General features: G+C 54.1%; 1 protein-coding gene across 1 annotated transcript; it reads right to left on the reverse strand.

Annotated features, from left to right (window-relative positions):
• Positions 1-4,629: 4,629 nt before the first annotated feature.
• On the reverse strand, positions 4,630-10,307 carry LOC116462954 (cytochrome c oxidase assembly protein COX19). The gene is made up of 3 exons (XM_032145876.2): positions 10,170-10,307; positions 8,434-8,545; positions 4,630-4,722 (listed from the first exon to the last, which is right to left on the reverse strand). Exons 1-3 carry the CDS (start codon positions 10,249-10,251, stop codon positions 4,638-4,640), a joined length of 279 nt encoding a protein of 92 aa, XP_032001767.1. The 5' UTR covers positions 10,252-10,307; the 3' UTR covers positions 4,630-4,637.
• Positions 10,308-17,707: the final 7,400 nt, after the last annotated feature.

A 17,707-nucleotide genomic window follows, 5' to 3' on the forward strand; every position in this document is an offset into this window, starting at 1 on the left:
ATGCATTCTGCACATGACAGATGATGAACTACCCGAAATATCGTGTGAGAAGCTCTGGCAGGAACAGCAGGGTGTCTGGATTCTTAAGCACAACACATTCAGCAGCCAGACCCAGAAACTCAAAGGCAACGTTGGGAAGCCGGTGCGCGTTTGTAAGGAGTCAGGCTGTCCACACAATGGCGCTATTTTGGGATTCCGGCTTCTCTGCCTGTGACCTGCTGAAACCACTCATGCCGGCACCATGCCTACTGGAAACTCTTTGAAGATATTTCGAATGAGAATCGACTCAATCTATTCCACTACAGTTTCATACAAAGCATATTTTTTTCCTCATTTCAAAATAATTTCAGACTTCCAGAAAGTTCTAAAAATAGGATAGTGTGTATGCCCAGTTCCCCAAATAACATCTTACATAACACTGGGCCAGTGCTGCCAGTCACTTCGCAGAAGGCCCCTCAGTTTGGGTCTGTGTCTGATGTCTCCTTGGGATTACATTCAGGCCATGCAGTTGGGCAAGAGAACCACAGGTGACACCGTGCCCTCAGGGACGCCCCCAGGTCGGTGCTGCCTGTGCGACTCACTCCCGGCGGTGACTGCTGGGTTAAGGGGGCCTCTGCTGTTCTGCTGTGATGTGACCACTGTCTCCTCGGAGGTCAGTGCACATCTCAAGGGGAGGTTTCTCAAGACTCAGCAGACACCTGCTTCACACCACACATCACCATTCACTTCATGGCAACTGAGGGTTTTTTTTGAGATGGTTCTGTCGTCCAGGCTGGAGTGTGGTGGCACAATCCCGGCTCACTGCAACCTCTGCCTCCTGGTTTAAGCGATTCTCCCACCTCAGCCTCCCGAATAGCTGGGATTACAGACACGCGCCACCAGCCCCAGCTAATTTTTGTATTTTTAGTAGAGACAGGGTTTCTCCATGTTGGCCAGGCTGGTCTCGAACTCCTGGCCTCAAGTGGTCTGCCTGCCTTGGCCTCCCAAAGTGTTGAGATTATAGGCGTGAGCCACCACACCTGGCCCACTGAGGGTTGTGATCTGCACCTGTCACCAGTGTGGTTTCTGCAACAGCAATTTCCTGTTCCCCAAATTTCTTCTATATTAGAATTAATAAGACAGACCTGGCCCTCCCCTCACTGACATGTTTACCCAATTACTTACGTTCTATAGACTACTGGATATCAATTTATTCTGTGGGCTACAGCCCATTACAATAATTAATTTTCTTCCTTTTTTTGTGAGACAGGGTCCTGCTCTGTTGCCCAGGCTGGAGAGCAGTGGTACAATCACAGCTCACTGCAGACTTAACCTCTGGCTCAAGTGATCCTCCTGCCTCAGCCTCCTGAGTGTCTGGAACTACAGGCGGGTGACACCACACACGGCTGATTTTTCTTGTTTCCTAGACAGGGTTTCACCATGTTGCCCAGGCTGGTCTTGAACTCCTGGCCTCAAGCGATCCTCCCACCTCGGCCTCCTAAAGTGCTGGGATTGCAGGCGTGAGCCACTGCACCCGGCCTTTTTATTTTCATGCTGAACTGGCCTCAAGCGATCCTCCCACCAAGGCCTCCCAGCGTGTTGGAATTGCAGGCGTGAGCCGCTGCGCCCGGCCGCCTCCCAGCGTGTTGGAATTGCAGGCGTGAGCCGCTGCGCCCGGCCTGTCATTTTCATGCTCACACTGCCCCAGGTGGGCCACCGTGTGCTCCTTCCCATCCCCCCCGTGTTATTCCAACAAGTCCCCTCGTCTCAGCAATTCTTCACTCTCTAGCTCATCTGATACCTTCTCTGGCCTGGTCCTGGTTCCTTTGGTTAGAGAATGGTATCAGGGCCAAGACCCTGAGTGCGGGTGTCACTGCGTCCAGGCCCTCAGGGCAGAGCTGGGAAGCATTTGTGCACAGCCCCTCACAACAGTCCCCCTTACACATGGTTTCAGTTACCCATGGTCAGCCACAGTCCAAAAATACTAAGTGGAAAATTCCAGAAATAAACCATTCATGAGTTTTTGATTCCGTGCTGTTCTGAGCAGCCGTCCTGCCGGGACGTGAACCCTCCCTCCGTCCAGCGTTTCGGGCCGTCCACGCCACCCTGCCCGCCAGGCACTCAGCAGCCATCTCGGTGATGAGACCGACAGTCGCGGTGACGCGGCGCTTGGGTCCAAGAAGCTTTTATTTTACTTAATAATGGCCCCAGAACACGACAGTGGTGATGCTGGCGACTCAGACACACCAGAGAAGCTGCCAAGCGCTTCCTTTAAGGGAAAAGGTGGAAACTCCTGACCTAAAAGAAAAACAGCCAGATGCCGAGGCTGCTAAGGTCTTCCATGAGAACACGGCGCCCATCTGTGACATTCTGAAGAGGGAAGCAGAAAGTTCTGTCAGCTTTGCTGTCACACCTCAGGCTTGATCACGGGTACGTACAGGAAAAAACACAGCATGGACGGGATTCGGGACTATCCACGGCTTCAGGCACCCGCTGGGGTCTCGGAGCACACCCTGGCCAGGTGAGGGCAATCACTCTGTTTCTCTGTCCAGTTACCTTTGTATGTTGAAAAGCAGGAGCTCAATACACCTGGCTCGCATCATCCACAATGTATTTCTAGTTTTTTCCATCTCAGAATAAGCTTCAGAATCGTCCACGCAAAAAACAAATGTACTACCTAGAGTTCAGTATCTTTCCTCTTTCCCAGCTTTGCTCAGTGGTCTCCCCCACACTCCTGATGGGTCAGAGTGCAGTGCGAAGAGGAAGGCCCCGGCCCGGGCGCGCCCATCAGCAGGTCAGAGTGCGGTGCGAGCGGGGAGGTAGGCCCGGCCCAGGCCCGAGCGCTCCCGACGGCGGGTCAGAGTGCGGTGGGAAGAGGCCCCAGCCTGGGCCCGGGAGCTCCGCCGGCACGGCCTGTTGTGTTCCCCTCACATCCTGGTTCATTTACTTTTCGAGCATGTGAAACCCTCTGCCATGACAGCCAGAACTCCACCCCGGGGTGCTCGGAGGGGCTCGTGGCAGGCTATGCCCGTCAGCTCCAGCTCCTCCTTCTGGATTTCTCGTTTGTGGTTTCCTGTGTCCCTGCCTGTCTCCACTTCACAGCAAGCTCACGCCATATAGCCGCATCGCATTGGCGAGCTCATGGCACGTGGCCGCGCCGCGTCAGCGCGACTCCACGGTGGCTGCGTCACGGCTCATGTGCGCTGTGAGGACACCCGGGTTGCTATAAACAGTGCTGGGGCAACTCTGTGCCTACACAAAATATTCTCATAAGAAACAAGACTTTCCATAAACTAGCGGTGATACGTTAATACGTCTGCAGCACTCAGAGGCCTGACAGAGAGCAGACACGGGACGGTGACAGCTGCAGCTGAAGCAGGTGGTAGAACCCATGGGTGCAGGGACACAGGGTTGGGCGGGCCCAGCCGCAATAGGTACTCAGTTCTGTGGGGAGGGGAGGGACATGTTTAACCACGAAAGGGCCACCACTGCAGGACAGAAACAGAGGGCCTTTGCTGCAGAGAACTAGAGATGGGTTGAGAAGCCTCAGCCACCCACAGGCCCGAGGGGCAAGGGCAGCCTCTTTCCCGGAGCCTGAGGTCGGCCAGGTTGGTGGCCTCACCTGCCAGGACTTGGAGACAGCCACTGCCAGGGTCACTAGAGAGAACGTGACCTGGATCCCCCAACCCCATCTCCTGCCACTGTCCTCCACTGACCAGACAAGAGCCAGCCCCTTTCCAACAGCGCCTGGAAAGGGGACAGGTCTGGCTGAGGCCCCAGATGTGCAGGCACCTGCGTTCCACCCACAGGTTTGGGCCCCGGCTGGCCTGACGCACTGGGTGGACACGGGCTGGGTTTCCGTGACCCACAGGCAACTCTGGCGCAGACGGGCTGAGAACTCCGCTCAGGGGTGCCTGCCAGGCCATGCTGCAAACATGTGCCAGGGGTCTTGGGCAGAGCTGGCTGGCACAGAAGACAGCTGGTGCCAGCCTAACCGCAAATGGACTCAGGTTCTCTTTTTCTGTTGAAATATTGGAGTTACTGAAATTAAATACCCAACTTTATAAATACGGTCTGATACAAACCAGAAAATGACCCTTTGATTATGAAGCTACTTGGTGTTCAGGCAAAAGCAGAAAGAATCAAGAAGTCAAATCCATCCAAAACCAGAAGGTTCTCACTTCCTACTTTGTGTTCCACTTTTTTTTTTTTTTTTCTTAAAGGAAATGAACTGGCATATACGAATACAAACACGCAAACATCCTGCTAGGGAATGGTCATTTTCTGATGATATCTGTGTTCAGAAGGGACTGAAATTTATGCATTTACCTGTTTGAACTCAGAAAGTATCAGAGGACTGCAACATAAAACCGCCCCATACAAGAGGGCCCTGGCCTCAAAGACGAGGGTGTTGCCCCACGCTCGCCTCCCTCCCAGCCTTGCTGGGAACGCCGTCCCACTCAGGGGTTCAATGCAGAAATACCCCCCTAAGGGAAAACGGGACGCCACTCCCTACCCAGGAGACGCCCCCACAGGGCTGGAGCCTCTATTTGAAGCCCATTTCTAAGGACACCACACGCAGGCCTTCGCCGACCTAAGAGGCAGGATGATGCCCTCCGTCCCGAGAGACCACTGAACACGGCCCAGGGGTCTTCTCATCAACATTCATTTTTTGCCTCTGATTTTCCACCAATCAAGTCTCCAAATCCCAGTTTCTCCAATGGTTCTTGTAGCATCAGTTTTCTAAAAGAAAAAGAGAAAGCTGTCAGGGCGGGAGGTGCAGAGAGGACAAGAGGGGCCCTTGCAGGTCCCGGCTTCTCACCGCACACCGGGGGTCCTGCCACCTCCATCTATGTCCTGGGAGAGCGGCCCCTCGGCTTCAGCCCCCGTAGCTGGTGCCTTCCCCACTGGGCAGAGTCAACAGGACAATGAGGACGTGACCACCTAGAGAAATCCCAGGGCCTAGGGCCTGGGGCCTCTTGGGATGCCCAAGAGGGGCAGCTGCACCTGCTGCCCCCAACACACAACACTTCCCCATGTCCTGGGTAAAAGATGTATCTGGACAACAGCTTCACGCTGACCTCTCAGACTTGCCTTTATTGGCAGGATAATGACCCCTAAAGATGTTCACACCCTAATTCCTGGAACCTGTGCCCGCCACCTTCCATGGCACCCTGGCAGAGGAGACCTCAGGTTGCCCTCTGCCCAGACGGAACTGCGACTGAGGTCGACAGTTATCTGATCTTTTTTTTTTTTTTTTTTAAGAGACAGGGTCTCACTTTGTCTCCCAGGCTGGGATGCAGTGGTGTGATCAGCAGTTCAAGTTCACTGTAGCCTTGAACTCCTGGGCTCAAGTGATCCTCCCGCCTCAGCCTCCTGGGTAGCTGAGACTGCAGGTGTATGCTACCACGCACGGCTAATTTTTTTTTTTTTTTCTCCCAGAAACAGTCTTGCTCTATTGCCCAGGCTGGAGTGCAGTGGTGCAATCTCGGCTCACTGCAGCCTCCGCCTCCCAGGTCCAAGTGATTCTTGTGCCTCAGCCTCCTGAGTAGCTGGGACTACAGGTGCACATCACCACACCCGGCTAATTCTTGTAGTTTTAGTAGAGACGGGGTCTAACCATATGGGTCAGGCTGGTCTCGAACTCCTGACCTCATGTGATCACCCGCCTTGGTCTCCCAAAGTGCTGGAATTACAGGCACGAGCCACAGTGCCCGGCCAGCTAATTTTTTTTTTTTTTTTTGAGACGGAGTCCTACTCTGTTGCCTAGGCTAGAGTGCAGCGGCATGATCTCGGCTCACTACAACCTCCACCTCCCGGGTTCAGGCAATTCTCCCTGCCTCAGCCTCCCAAGTAGCTGGGATTACAGGCGCCTGCCACCATGCCTGGGCTAATTTTTATATTTTTAGTAGAGATGGGGTCTCACCATGCCGGTCTTAAACTCCTGACCTCAAGTGATCTGCCCACCTCGGCCTCCCAAAGTGTTGGAATTACAGGCATGAGCCACTGCACCCAGCCAGCTAATGTTTAAAGAAATTTTTTGTAGATACAGGGTTTCACTATGTTGCCCAGGCTGGTCTTGAACTCCTGAGCTCAAGTGATTCTCCTGCTTGGCCTCCCAAAGTGCTGGGGCTACAGACGTGAGCCACCACATCCTGCCAAAATAATTCCCAGCTGTTTATCGCAGTGCAGCCATCTTAGAGGCGTGAAATTCACGACTCAGCATGACTCTTTATGGGCCCCACACTCTTCAGGACAATAGTAACGATCATGTGAACTCACACATGGTGACATGCCCCCCAATCCTGCTGCGTGCTTCACAGGGATGGCCTCCTTTACCCTCCCCACAACCCAGCCAGGAGGCCCAGCCATCATCCCACGAGGCCCCCACGCATTCTGTGCTGCTGGCAGCAGGTGAGGCTGCTCCACCAGGGTGTCTGTGTGACACCCGGTGCCTAATCCCCAGGACAGGACGCGAACTTCTAAATCACTGCAGAGGCTTGAGATCTCAGACCACGGTGGTCATCTAAAACACACCTATACTTTCACGTCAGGCTAACATGGTCCAAGTCCTCACGAGACAACTTCAAAAACTCCATTGTGGTCCATTTTCTAAAACAGACGCTCACGGAGGTGGGAGTAAAGTAACATCTAGGATTTTAGCACAGAAGGAAAAAGGAAGAAAAGAAATGGCTAAAAACAGGGTGGGTGCCGGTTATGGGAGGCAGACTATCCTCAACTTCTGTATGTTTGATGATTTTCATGAACAAATAACCAATCAAAATTCTACAGGCAAAATAACTGACCTTATAGAAGGAGCAGGATTTTTAAAAAGAAAAAAAAAAAAACAACGAAAGGCCAGGTGCAGTGGCTCACACCTGTAATCCCAGCACTTTGGGAGGCCGAGGTGGGTGGATCACGAAGTTAGGAGATGGAGACCATCCTGGCTAACGCGGTGAAACCCCGTCTCTACTAAAAATACAAAAAATTAGCCGGGCGTGGTGGCGGGCACCTGTAGTCCCAGCTACTCGGAGAGGCTGAGGCAGGAGAATGGCGTGAACCCGGGAGACGGAGCTTGCAGTGAGCTGAGATCACGCCACTGCACTCCAGCCTGGGTGACAGAGTGAGACTCCATCTCAAAAAAATAATAAAACAAACAAACAAAAAAAAACAATGAAATCAGAAACACATGCCCTGAACATCTGCCTAAACATTGCCTGGCCAATCTGCGAGACCACCTGAGGCACTGGCCCTGGCTCCCTTCCTCCCCGCTGTCCTCAGGAGTCTCATGGGGAAGCTGAGCACGAGGCAGGAGGCCTGCTCACACCCTCACATGAACACAGCCCAATTCACACCGTCTCTAAAGCTTGGCAGCGCCATGGAGACATTCTCAGTTCCAGTTTTCTAAAGATGCATTAATTTAAGACTAATTTAAACATGTGGCTCCAGCCAGCGTGCTACTTAAACAATCAGAGATGGTAAGAGACAGATCCAGTGGGGCCCTTGGACAAACGTGAGCCCTGGAAGAGCCTAAGCGACAGTCCCAAAGGCAGAACGTGGCCTCACTGGAAGTCCACCCTGCTGAGAAGGCCCACCATCCTTACAGCCCCAAATGTCCACACGAATAACCCCAAACACACCTGTGTGGCCTGAAAGGCGCAACGGATTTTTGCCTTGAGGGAAATGTCTGAGTATGTTATGGGAAAATGAAAAGAGCTCAAAGCGGATGGGTGAATTGTCAACCTGTCTTCAGCAGAGACACAGCTGTCTGAAGACCGAAATGCTGAGTGAGCTAATCATGGCCTCGAAAAGCGAAAATAAAAGCTCCCACCACCATCATATAATTATATGCTATGTGCTTTTTTTTGTATAAGGGATTAGAATAGCTCTTATTTTAAGTAAAAGCTGTGGGGATCATAGCTACAAACGCGTTTGTTTTGTTTAAAAGTGAGCTTTGGTGAGTTCTGGTTACGACAGAAGAATCATTCATCTTTCATCATTTCTTAAATAGTCTATTGTCCTCCCTGTCACATTCCCAACAACTCTGAGTGGAGCAAAACAACCCAGTGCATATTTTTAACATCTGGGAATGCAAAAGAAATAAACTGTGTACCCACGACCTTCAGTCTTTTGACTCAGTCAGCATTTTTATGATGCACGATTTGCAAACCTTAATGACATGTCAGTAGCAACCAAATGTGGAAAGAAAATGCTCTCAGGAATGCAGTCATGTATAACGCTACTGCTCAAGGAGAGGTTCCCAAGATTGTGAAACAGCTTTTGGTACAATTTCATCTGATAAGCCTCCACTTCAAGGGCAAACAATTCTACAGTCCTGAAAAACACAAGCTGAATCCCAGGCCTGAAAAAGACACACCGTAATGGCCTTTCAGGAAAAACAAAGTTTTAGTTGGAGTAGTGGGAGGTGGAAGTCATAACGCTTAGCTTACTCACCTCTCCATCCTGCATTCTAAATATTCTTTTGATTCATTTCTGCACAAAGCATTTTCAAAATTATTGTTATGAAGACACTTCATGAATTTCTCTTTAAAGCTCTTACATTCACCTAGAATGAGAAAGAAAACAGCATGCTTTTTTCAGAGCGAAATGTGATGCAACCACACAACCGCCTTAAGAGCTGCGCTGCTTTTCCTTTCAAAACTAGTTTCCTCAGGACGGGTGCAGTGGCTCACACCTGTAATCCCAGCACTCTGAGAGGATCACCTGACCCCAGGAGGTTGAGACCAGCCTGGGCAACACAGTGAGACCCCCATCTCTACCAAAAAAAACCTTAAAAGTTAGCTAGGTGTGGCGCATGTCTGTGGTTCCAGCTACTCAGGAGGCTGAGGCAGGAAGATCGCTTGAGCAAAGGAGTTCGAGGCTGCAGTGAGCTTGATCACACCACTGCACTCCAGCCTGGGTGACAGAGTGAGGCTCCATTTCAAAAATAAATAAATAAATGATCCAGCCTGGGCAACATGGGGAAACTCCATCTCTAAAATAAAAAATAAAAAAACAATAATAATTAGCTGGGTGTGGTGCTGCACACCTATAGTCCCGGCTACTCTACAGGCTGAGCCCAGAAAGGAAGGAGGCCGAGGCTTCAGTGAGCTATGATTGCACCACTGCACTCCAGCCTAAGCAACAGAGTCAGACCCTGTCTCAAAACAAAAACAAACCCAAACTTGTTTCCTTCATAAACACGCTGAAAACAACAATGGAAAAAACCCACCACGAGGTAAAGTCAGCCCAGTACAAGGTTAAGGTGCAATTTAGGTGATGGTCACAGGAGAGTTCCGGGTAAAAATTCTTTCGTTTTTGCTGTTTGAAAATGTCACAATAAAATGTTGGGAAAGGAACAGTAATTCACAGATCGTTTTTCTTTTCTTTTTTCTTTTTTTTTTTTTTTTTTTTTTGAGGCGTTGTCTCGCTCTGTCGCCCAAGCTGGAGTGCAGTGGCCCCATCTCGGCTAACTGCAACCTCCGTCTCCTGGTTCAAGCGATTCTCTTGCCTCAGCCTCCCGAGTAGCTGGGACTACAGGCGAGCCACATCACACCCGACTAATTTTTGTATTTTTAGTAGAGACGGGGTCTCCCCATGTTGGGCAGGCTGGTCTCGAACTCCTGATCTTAAGTGATCCGCCCACCTCGGCCTCCCAAAGGGCTGGGATCACAGGCGTGAGCCACCACGCCCGGCCCACAGATCCTTTTTCGAAGCCTTCATGTCCACGGAGGCGATTTAACGGCTAACCCCACACCGGAATCCGGCCAGAAGCACTGGGAGATCAGCAGCACTTTTGAGCTTTGCAGCAGACATCGCTAGGCACCGTCTAAGCCCCGGTTGCAGCTGCGGGCTTCGTGGCCGCCGAATGCCCCGCTCTGCAAACCCGGGGCACCGACAGCCCGCCGGGTGAGTCAGGGCGGAGCCGGGGACCCGGAAGCCTGACGCAAGGAGTCGGTGTCGCTGCCCTCATCACGGGGCCCACGGTCCTGCCAGCTCCCACCTGCAGGGTCCATGCCGCAGCAGTGACCCGGGCCTGGCGCGGAGGGGGCGGGGGGGAGGGTGGCCCGCCGTGCCTCAGTTTCCCTGCCTGCACCGTGCTAGATGCCGGCACCCCATAGGGCTCCGCGCTGGGCCGCGACCCAGACCCCCCATCCCAGACCCCTGCCCGCCGACCTTCCGCCGCTCACCTAAGTGATCCAGCGGGAAGCTGCCCTTGTCCGGGGGCCGCGGCTGGAAGCTCTTGGTCCCGAAATTCATGGCGGTCGACATGTTGGCGGCGTTAGAGTCTGCGAGCGCCTCGCGAGCGTACGCAGGGCGGCCGGCGGAGCGCCGAGCAGGCACCCCGGGAACGCCGAGCACGTCGAGCAGGCCCCGGCCCCGCCCCTTGCCCGGGCCCGGCCCCGCCCCCTCGGAGCCAGCAAGCTCCTGAACCCCGGTGGGTGCTGCCCGGGCTTTCCCGTCCCCTGGGACCCTCACAGCAGTCGGTAGCAGAATCAGCTTTTGGAACGGGTGAGAAACCGAGGCCCAGAAAGGTTCAGCGAATTGCCAGAGGACACATAGCGGTGCCGGCGTCTCTGCATCCCAGGTGTCTGCTGGGGCCTCGGTTTCCCCGTCGCACAGAGGCCTCATCACGGGGCCCATCCGGGGAGGAAGGCGGCACAGGAGGGACAGGAGAGCCTGTGGACTCGCTGCCTGCGACTGCTGGAGCCAGGTGCCACCACCGAGCAGCTTCAACAACAGGAATGTGCTCTCAGTCCTGGGGCCCAGAGTCCAAGCAGTGGGCAGAGTGGGGGCGCTGGGGACAGTCCCAGCCTCCCAGCTTCCAGGGGCCGCCAGCCTCTGAGGTTCCTTGGCTTGCAGAAGCACTACCTGGTCTCGGCCCCTACGTTCCCATGGTGTCCTGCGCATGTCCAAATTTCCTATTTTATTTATTTATTTATTTGAGACAGGGTATTGCTCTGTTGCCCAGACTAGAGTGCAGTGGCGTGATCACGACTCACTGCAGCCTGGACCTCCTGGGCTCAGCGATCCTCTCACCCCAGCCTCCTGAGTAGCTGGGACCACAGGCACACACCACCACACCAGGCAAATTTTTGTATTTTTCGTAGAGTTGGAGCCTCCCTATGTTGTCCAGGCTGGTCCTTAACTCCTGGGCTCAGGCAATCCTCCTGCCTCAGCCTCCCAAAATGCTGGGATTATAGGCATGAGCCACCATGCCCAACCTAAATTTCCTCTTTTTTACAAGGATAGCAGTCATGTTGGGTTAGGGCCCATCCCAATAACTTCGTCTTAACTAATTACATCAGCAGCAACCCTATTTCTTTGTTTTGTTTTTTAAAACGGAGTCTCTCTCTTGTTGCCCAGGCTGGAGTACAGTGGCTCGATCCTGGCTCATTGCAACCTCCACCTCCCAGGTTAAAGCAATTCTCCTGCCTCAGCCTCCCAAGTAGCTGGGATTACCGGCATGCAGCAACACACCCAGCTAATTTTTTTTTTTTTCAAGACAGAGTCTCACTGTTTAACCCAGGCGGGCATGCAATGGCGCAATCTCGGCTTACTGCAACCTCCACTTCCCGAGCTCAAGAGATTCTCCTGCCTCAGCCTCCCGAGTAGCTGGGATTACAGGCATGCACCATCACGCCCGGCTAATTTTTTTTATTTTTGGTAGAGACGGGGGTTTCACCATGTTGCCCAGGCTGGTCTCGAACTCCTGACCTCAAGTGATCCGCCCACCTCAGCCTCCCAAAGGGCTGGGATTACAGGCGTGAGCCACCGCACCCGGCACCTATTTCCAAAGCAAAGGTCACATCCTAAGGTCCTGGTGGCTTCACCATATGAATGGGGGTGGAGGGTAGTTAACTCAACCTAGGACGGAATGAAAGTGTATTGTAAGAGGTAAGGCCCGGCATTCGCGTGTGGGTGTTGTCATGGCAACAGCAGTCGTGGGAAAGGGCTCAGTGAAGACCCCGCTTCCACCTGTGGAGTCTCTCCCAGCCCTGGACCTGGACCCACATGCCCTGGCCATGAGGAAGTCGAACACTTGCCCTTGTAGAGCGCCATGGGCGGCCCAAGCTCCAGCCTCCACTCACTCATCCATCCCACCCATTTCACAATCACTGGCCAGGCCTTGGTGGTAAGCACAGTGGGTCCTCAGCAACACCGAGTTCGGTGCCTGGCCCCCTCTGGACCCTGGTGAGACCTGAAACCACTGTTGCTTAGGAGCCAGTTCCTGCAACTTCCCAGGGGCTGTTTGCAGACAAGGGCTTGGTCAAGGCGGCCCAACAGCCCCCACCCCGGGGCCTGCCCTTCTTCAAGCCTGGCCCAGGCGTCCCCTCCCCATGAGGCTTCCAGCTCTCCCCGTTGCTGGGCCCTGGTGAGCCTGCCCCTCTGCAATGCACACCATTAGATTCCTGTGCCCGAGGTCGGACTCTGCTCCGTGTGCCCAGAGCTGAGCCGCAAGTCTGGTACTGAATGTTTCTGAACCACAGGGCAGTGGGGACCTCACGCCAAGGCCCCAAGGGAGGGCCTATGGCTGCAGAAATCTAGTTGTCAGGGCCTTGATTGGCCTGGGGCTCTGGGCCCACTGAAAACTACAAAAGGAAAATTGCACCTTGTTCCCGTCATATAAACAAGTATTTTTACACGGCTAGAACCAGGGGCCCACACACTGGGTTACTCATTAATACGTTTCCAGGGCTGTGAACAATGGGAGCTTTTATTACCCAGCAAAGAAGCGCTGGCTCACTTAACTGGAGCAGCCGCTTAGCAGTGGAAGGACAGCCCCTCCCTTGGGGCTGCCCTAAGCCTCTCTGTCTGGGAGCCCCAAGGGACCTGTGGCCTGGAGGTGACAACTGGCTTTTAATTGACTGTCACTTGGCAAATGATTATTGCTTTATATGAGATCTTTAGCTGGGAGAGAAGAGGAAATAATTTTTATGAGCAGTTCACTGGTGTAAAAAGTGGGGAAGGGGCTGGGGGCGGTGGCTCACACCTGTAATCCCAGCACTCTGGGAAGCCGAGGTGGGCGGACCACTTGAGCCCAGGAGTTTGAGACCAGCCTTGGCAACATGCTGAAACCCTATGTCTATAAAAAATACAGAAATTAGCCGGGTGTAGGGGCACACACCTGTGGTCCCAGCTACCCCGGAGGCTGAGGTGGGAGGATCATCTGAGCCCTGGGAGGTTGAGGCTGCAGTGAGCCAAGATCGTGCCACTGCACTGCAGCCTGGGCAAAAAAGTGAGACCTTGTCTACAAGAAAAAAGGAAAAGCTCAGAGGAGGGAATGAACCTTGTTTGAGCCCCAGCAATCAAGGCATCGCAGGCATTTTCCACCCGGATCCCCAGAGCCTGGAACAGTGCCTGGCATGCTGGATATGCTCCGTTGATAGCTCGCAGATGAATGAATCCAGTTAAGTAGGTCTTATTATCCTCATCTGACACAGAGAAACAGACTCACGGGGGTCGCATCCCTTGCTGAAGCTTCCATGGCTGTGTTTGCATTATCTGCCACTGCATAACAAAGCACCCCAAGCTTAGCAGTCATTACCCGTGAACTCACACTTGGGCAGGGCTTGGTGGAGACACTCCACGGGGCCTCGGCCAGCTTAGCTCCACCTCGGACTGGAGGATCCACTCACGATGGCGTATGTGGCTGGCAGGCAGGTGGGCTCAGGGTCGGGTGGAAGCCGGGTTCTGTGGGCCTGGGTTCCCCTCCACATGGGCCCCTCTATGAGCTGCTGGGCTCCCCCACAGCATGGCGGCTGGGTCCGTGGCACAGGTGTCCTGGGGAACCAAGAGGAAGCTGCATCACTGTTTGGGATCCAGCCTCCACCGTGGCCACAAGTGCCCACCCAGAATCAAGGAGTCAACTAAAGGAAAATTTTGCTTTCGAAGAAGCAAAGTTAGTTTTATTCAGATTCCTGTTGAGCACTGCAGTCCAGGAGGGTGTTTCAGAGTTTCCGTTCGACTGTTCCAAAGCAATGTTTCGGGCCACAGCTTATCAACAGGTGGCAGAGGCTCTGCACCTGCTCGGGGGTACCTTAGAGCCAAATCCGATTGTCCAAGTTTCGGTGCAGGAGTCCATCTCGTCGTAGATTACAGCCACTGATCCTGTCAGACGTTGTCTTATGTGCAGGAAGAGGCAAGGGCTGGGATCGTTGACCTTACCTTTTTAAAAAACGCAGTGATTTGGCCGGGTGTCGTGGCTCATGCCTGGAATCCCAGCACTTTGGGCGGCCAAGGTGGGCAGATCACCTGAGGTTAGGAGTTCAAGACCAGCCTGGCCAACATGGTGAAACCCCATCTCTACCAAAAATGCAAAAATTAGCCGGGCATGGTGGCGCATGCCTGTAATCCCAGCTACTCGGGAGGCTGAGGCAGGAGAATCGCTTGAACCCGGGAGGCGGAGGTTGCAGTGGACTGAGATCACACCACTGCCCTCCAGCCTGGGCAACAAAGAGGGAAACTCCGTCTCAAAAAAGAAAAAAAAAATGCAGGGATTCAGGCAAGAGCCGTGGGCACCTGCGCCGTGCCTGCTGAGTCTCCGGGGCATTCTTCCAGGGGGGCGCGCCCAGTCACTGAGGCAGGGCGCACACTTCTTTCCGCACAGTTGTAAGGATGCCTTAAACCAAATTTCTGGAAACCGGGTCACTGAGCCAAGGGACAGTTCCTTTTTGATGTCTGGTGGATCTCAAGTGCACTGCAAAAGCGTCCAGTGAAACTCCACAGGTAGAATGAGCAAACACGGCTTCTGGCCTCTGCTACTTTGTATCACAAAGTGGGAAGACCACAAGCCCTCCTGTGGAGGGAGAAGCGCAGTGTTACATTACGCAAAGACAGTGTGGTTGGGAGAATCTGTTCGGCCATCTCTGGAAGCCACCATCTGCCACAGCTGACAGGTGCGGGGCTGAGTTTGGAACCAGGTCTGTCTGACTCCAGCCCCTCAGGGGGAGCCCACCTACCCACCCACCTCAACCACCCTGCCTCTGATGTCAGGGGCAGGCAGGACCTGAGCCAGCCAATCAGAGCACTGCATTCCTCCTGGTCACAGACATGGCTCAGGGCTGAGTATCTGGCCGGCAGGGCTGGACCAATCAGGTCTGATCAAAACAGTCCCAGGTTCCACTTGAGCAGCCAGGCTGCAGTCGCAGGGCACTGGAGGTCCACCGGACACCAGAAAGCAACAATGCCTTGGCTCGCCACCTGGTTTCCAGGATTTTAAGATATCCTTGCAACTGCGTCCATCCTGTGCACACAGATATTTTCATCAGGATGTTCTATGCGACAGCCTCGGATTGGAAACAATGTAAATATGCAAATATGCAAACCCAGCCACGCCCCCCAGAGCAAGCAACACTTACAGGCAGCCAGTAGAGGAGTACTGTCAATTCCCCAGTAACAGTTACTTTTTTTTTTTTTTTTTTTTTTGAGAGGGAGTCTCGCTCTGTTGCCCAGGCTGGAGTGCAGTGGCACCATCTCGGCTCACTGTAAGCTCCGCCTCCCGGGTTCACGCCATTCTCCTGCCTCAGCCTCCAGAGTAGCTGGGACTACAGGCGCCCGCCACCACGCCCAGCTAATTTTTTGTATTTTTAATAGAGACGGAGTTTCACCGTGTTAGCCAGGATGGTCTCGATCTCCTGACCTTGTGATCCACCCACCTCAGCCTCCCAAAGTGCTGGGGTTACAGGTGTGAGCCACCGCGCCTGGCCAACGAGTTACTTTTAAAAGAGGGCTGGGCGATATGGCTCACGCCTGTAATCCCAGTGCTTTGGGAGGCCAAGGCAGGTGGCTCACTTGAGGTCAGGAGCTTGAGACCAGCCTGGCCAACATGGCAAAACCCTATCTCTACTAAAAATACAAAAATTAGCTGGGTGTGGTTGCATATGCCTGTAATCGCAGCTACCCGGGAGGCTGAGGCAGGAGGATCGCTTGAACATGGGAGATGGAGGTTGCAGTGAGCCAAGATCGCGCCACTGCACTCTAGCCTGGACGACAAGAGCGAGACTCCATCTCAAAAAAAAAGAAAAGGAAAAAGAGGCCGGCCCAGCGTTGGCTCATGCTAGTAATCCCAGGGCTTTTGGAGGCTGCCACAGTAGAGCTGCTTGAGCCCAGGAGGAGTTCAAGACCAGCCTCTAGACTCCATCTCTAAAAGAAACTTACAAAATTCCCAGCACTTTGGGAGGCCGAGGCAGGCGGATCACGAGGTCAAGAGACTGAGACTGTCCTGGCCAACATGGTGAAACCCCGTCTCTACTAAAGATACAAAAAGTAGCCGGGTGTGGTGGCGGGCGCCTGTAATCCCAGCTACTCGGGAGGCTGAGGCAGGAGAATCGCTTGAACCTGGGAGGTGGAGGTTGCAGTGAGCGGAGATCACATCACTGCCCTCCAGCCTGGCAACAAAGTGAGATTCCGTCTCAAAAACAACAACAAAAACCCAAAACTTAAAAAATTAGACCAGGTGCAGTGGCTTACAACTGTAATCCCAACACTTTGGGAGGTCAAGGCAGGAGGATTGCTTGAACCCAGGAGTGTGAGACCAGCCTGAGCAACATAGTGGGACCCCCATATCTACATAAATAAATAAATAAAGTCAGCTGGGCTTGGTGGTGCAGGCCTGTAGTCCCAGCTATTTGGGAGGCTCAGGTGGGAGGATGGCTTGAGCCCCAGAGGTGGAGGCTGCAGTGAGCCTGTATTCACGGCACTGTATGGGCAACAGAGCGAGACCCTGTCTCAAAAACAAAACACACATAAAAAAAGTGTTCCCTGAATTAATTAAGCTTTGCTAGGCAGGTGGGGCCCCCAGCTTACCCAGCAGTGGCCCTGGTATGAGGCACTCCCTCCCTGCCGCAGCCGCCCAGCCTTGGCCCTGAGGCTGTACAGCAGGGTAGAGGTAGTGAGCTCCCCACCACAGGAGGCGTGCAACTGTGGCTGGGGCTTTCCCTCCCAGCCAATCAAGGGGGACCAAGCCCGGGAGGGGTGAGGGCCTCAGGCTGCCTCGGCTCTTCGGTTTGTACAGGGCATGAGCAACGCCCCAGAGACCAGCCGTGGGGAGGGTCCCGCCTGCTGGCGCCGGCTCCAGCTGCCTCATGTCAGGACAGGCTGTGCAAAGCAGGCCCGGCCGCTTCTGCTGCCAGCAGCCCTCCCACCCCTCACAGCGGTTTAGGAGACAGAGGGACAGGGCTCGTAAACCCTGCCACCTGCCACCAGCAGCCCTTCCACGTTCCTGTCCTAGCTCAGACGGCTGCATCCCCTGCCCAGGCGGCAGCCCTCGAAAAGCTGCAGGCTGCTACCTGGGGTGAGAACACCCTCAGGGAGATGCAGGTGGCGGCCCGTGAGGGCTGTGGGATTTGAGGCCCCTCATGGGCCACCCTGAGGCCTCACTCCTGGTCCCTTGCCCCACGGGGAGCTGATCAGAGAAGAGCTGGGTGCACACGGATGGGGTTTGGGAGAGGCCTGCAAACCCCGAGCTCCACAGGGTCCCACTCAGAGCCTATGAAAGGCAGGGGGCTCCCCTCCAAGCCAGGGTCTCGGCCCCAAAGCCCTGTGAATCCCAGTTCTGAGGGGTGGCCAAGGCCGAGGGGCCTGGACTGGCGGATTCAGCAGAACCAGGGGCAGAACAGTCCACGTGCCACATCCTTCTCTCCGGACAGGAGACATGGAGGCCTGACCCCCGAGGGCCCCCGTCCTGCCCTCCCCTACCCGGCCCCACCAGGGCCTCAGCCCCACA

The sequence above is a fragment of the Hylobates moloch genome, unplaced genomic scaffold (assembly GCF_009828535.3).
Source record: "Hylobates moloch isolate HMO894 unplaced genomic scaffold, HMol_V3 SCAFFOLD_24, whole genome shotgun sequence".
In the NCBI taxonomy this organism is placed as follows: Eukaryota; Metazoa; Chordata; class Mammalia; order Primates; family Hylobatidae; genus Hylobates; species Hylobates moloch.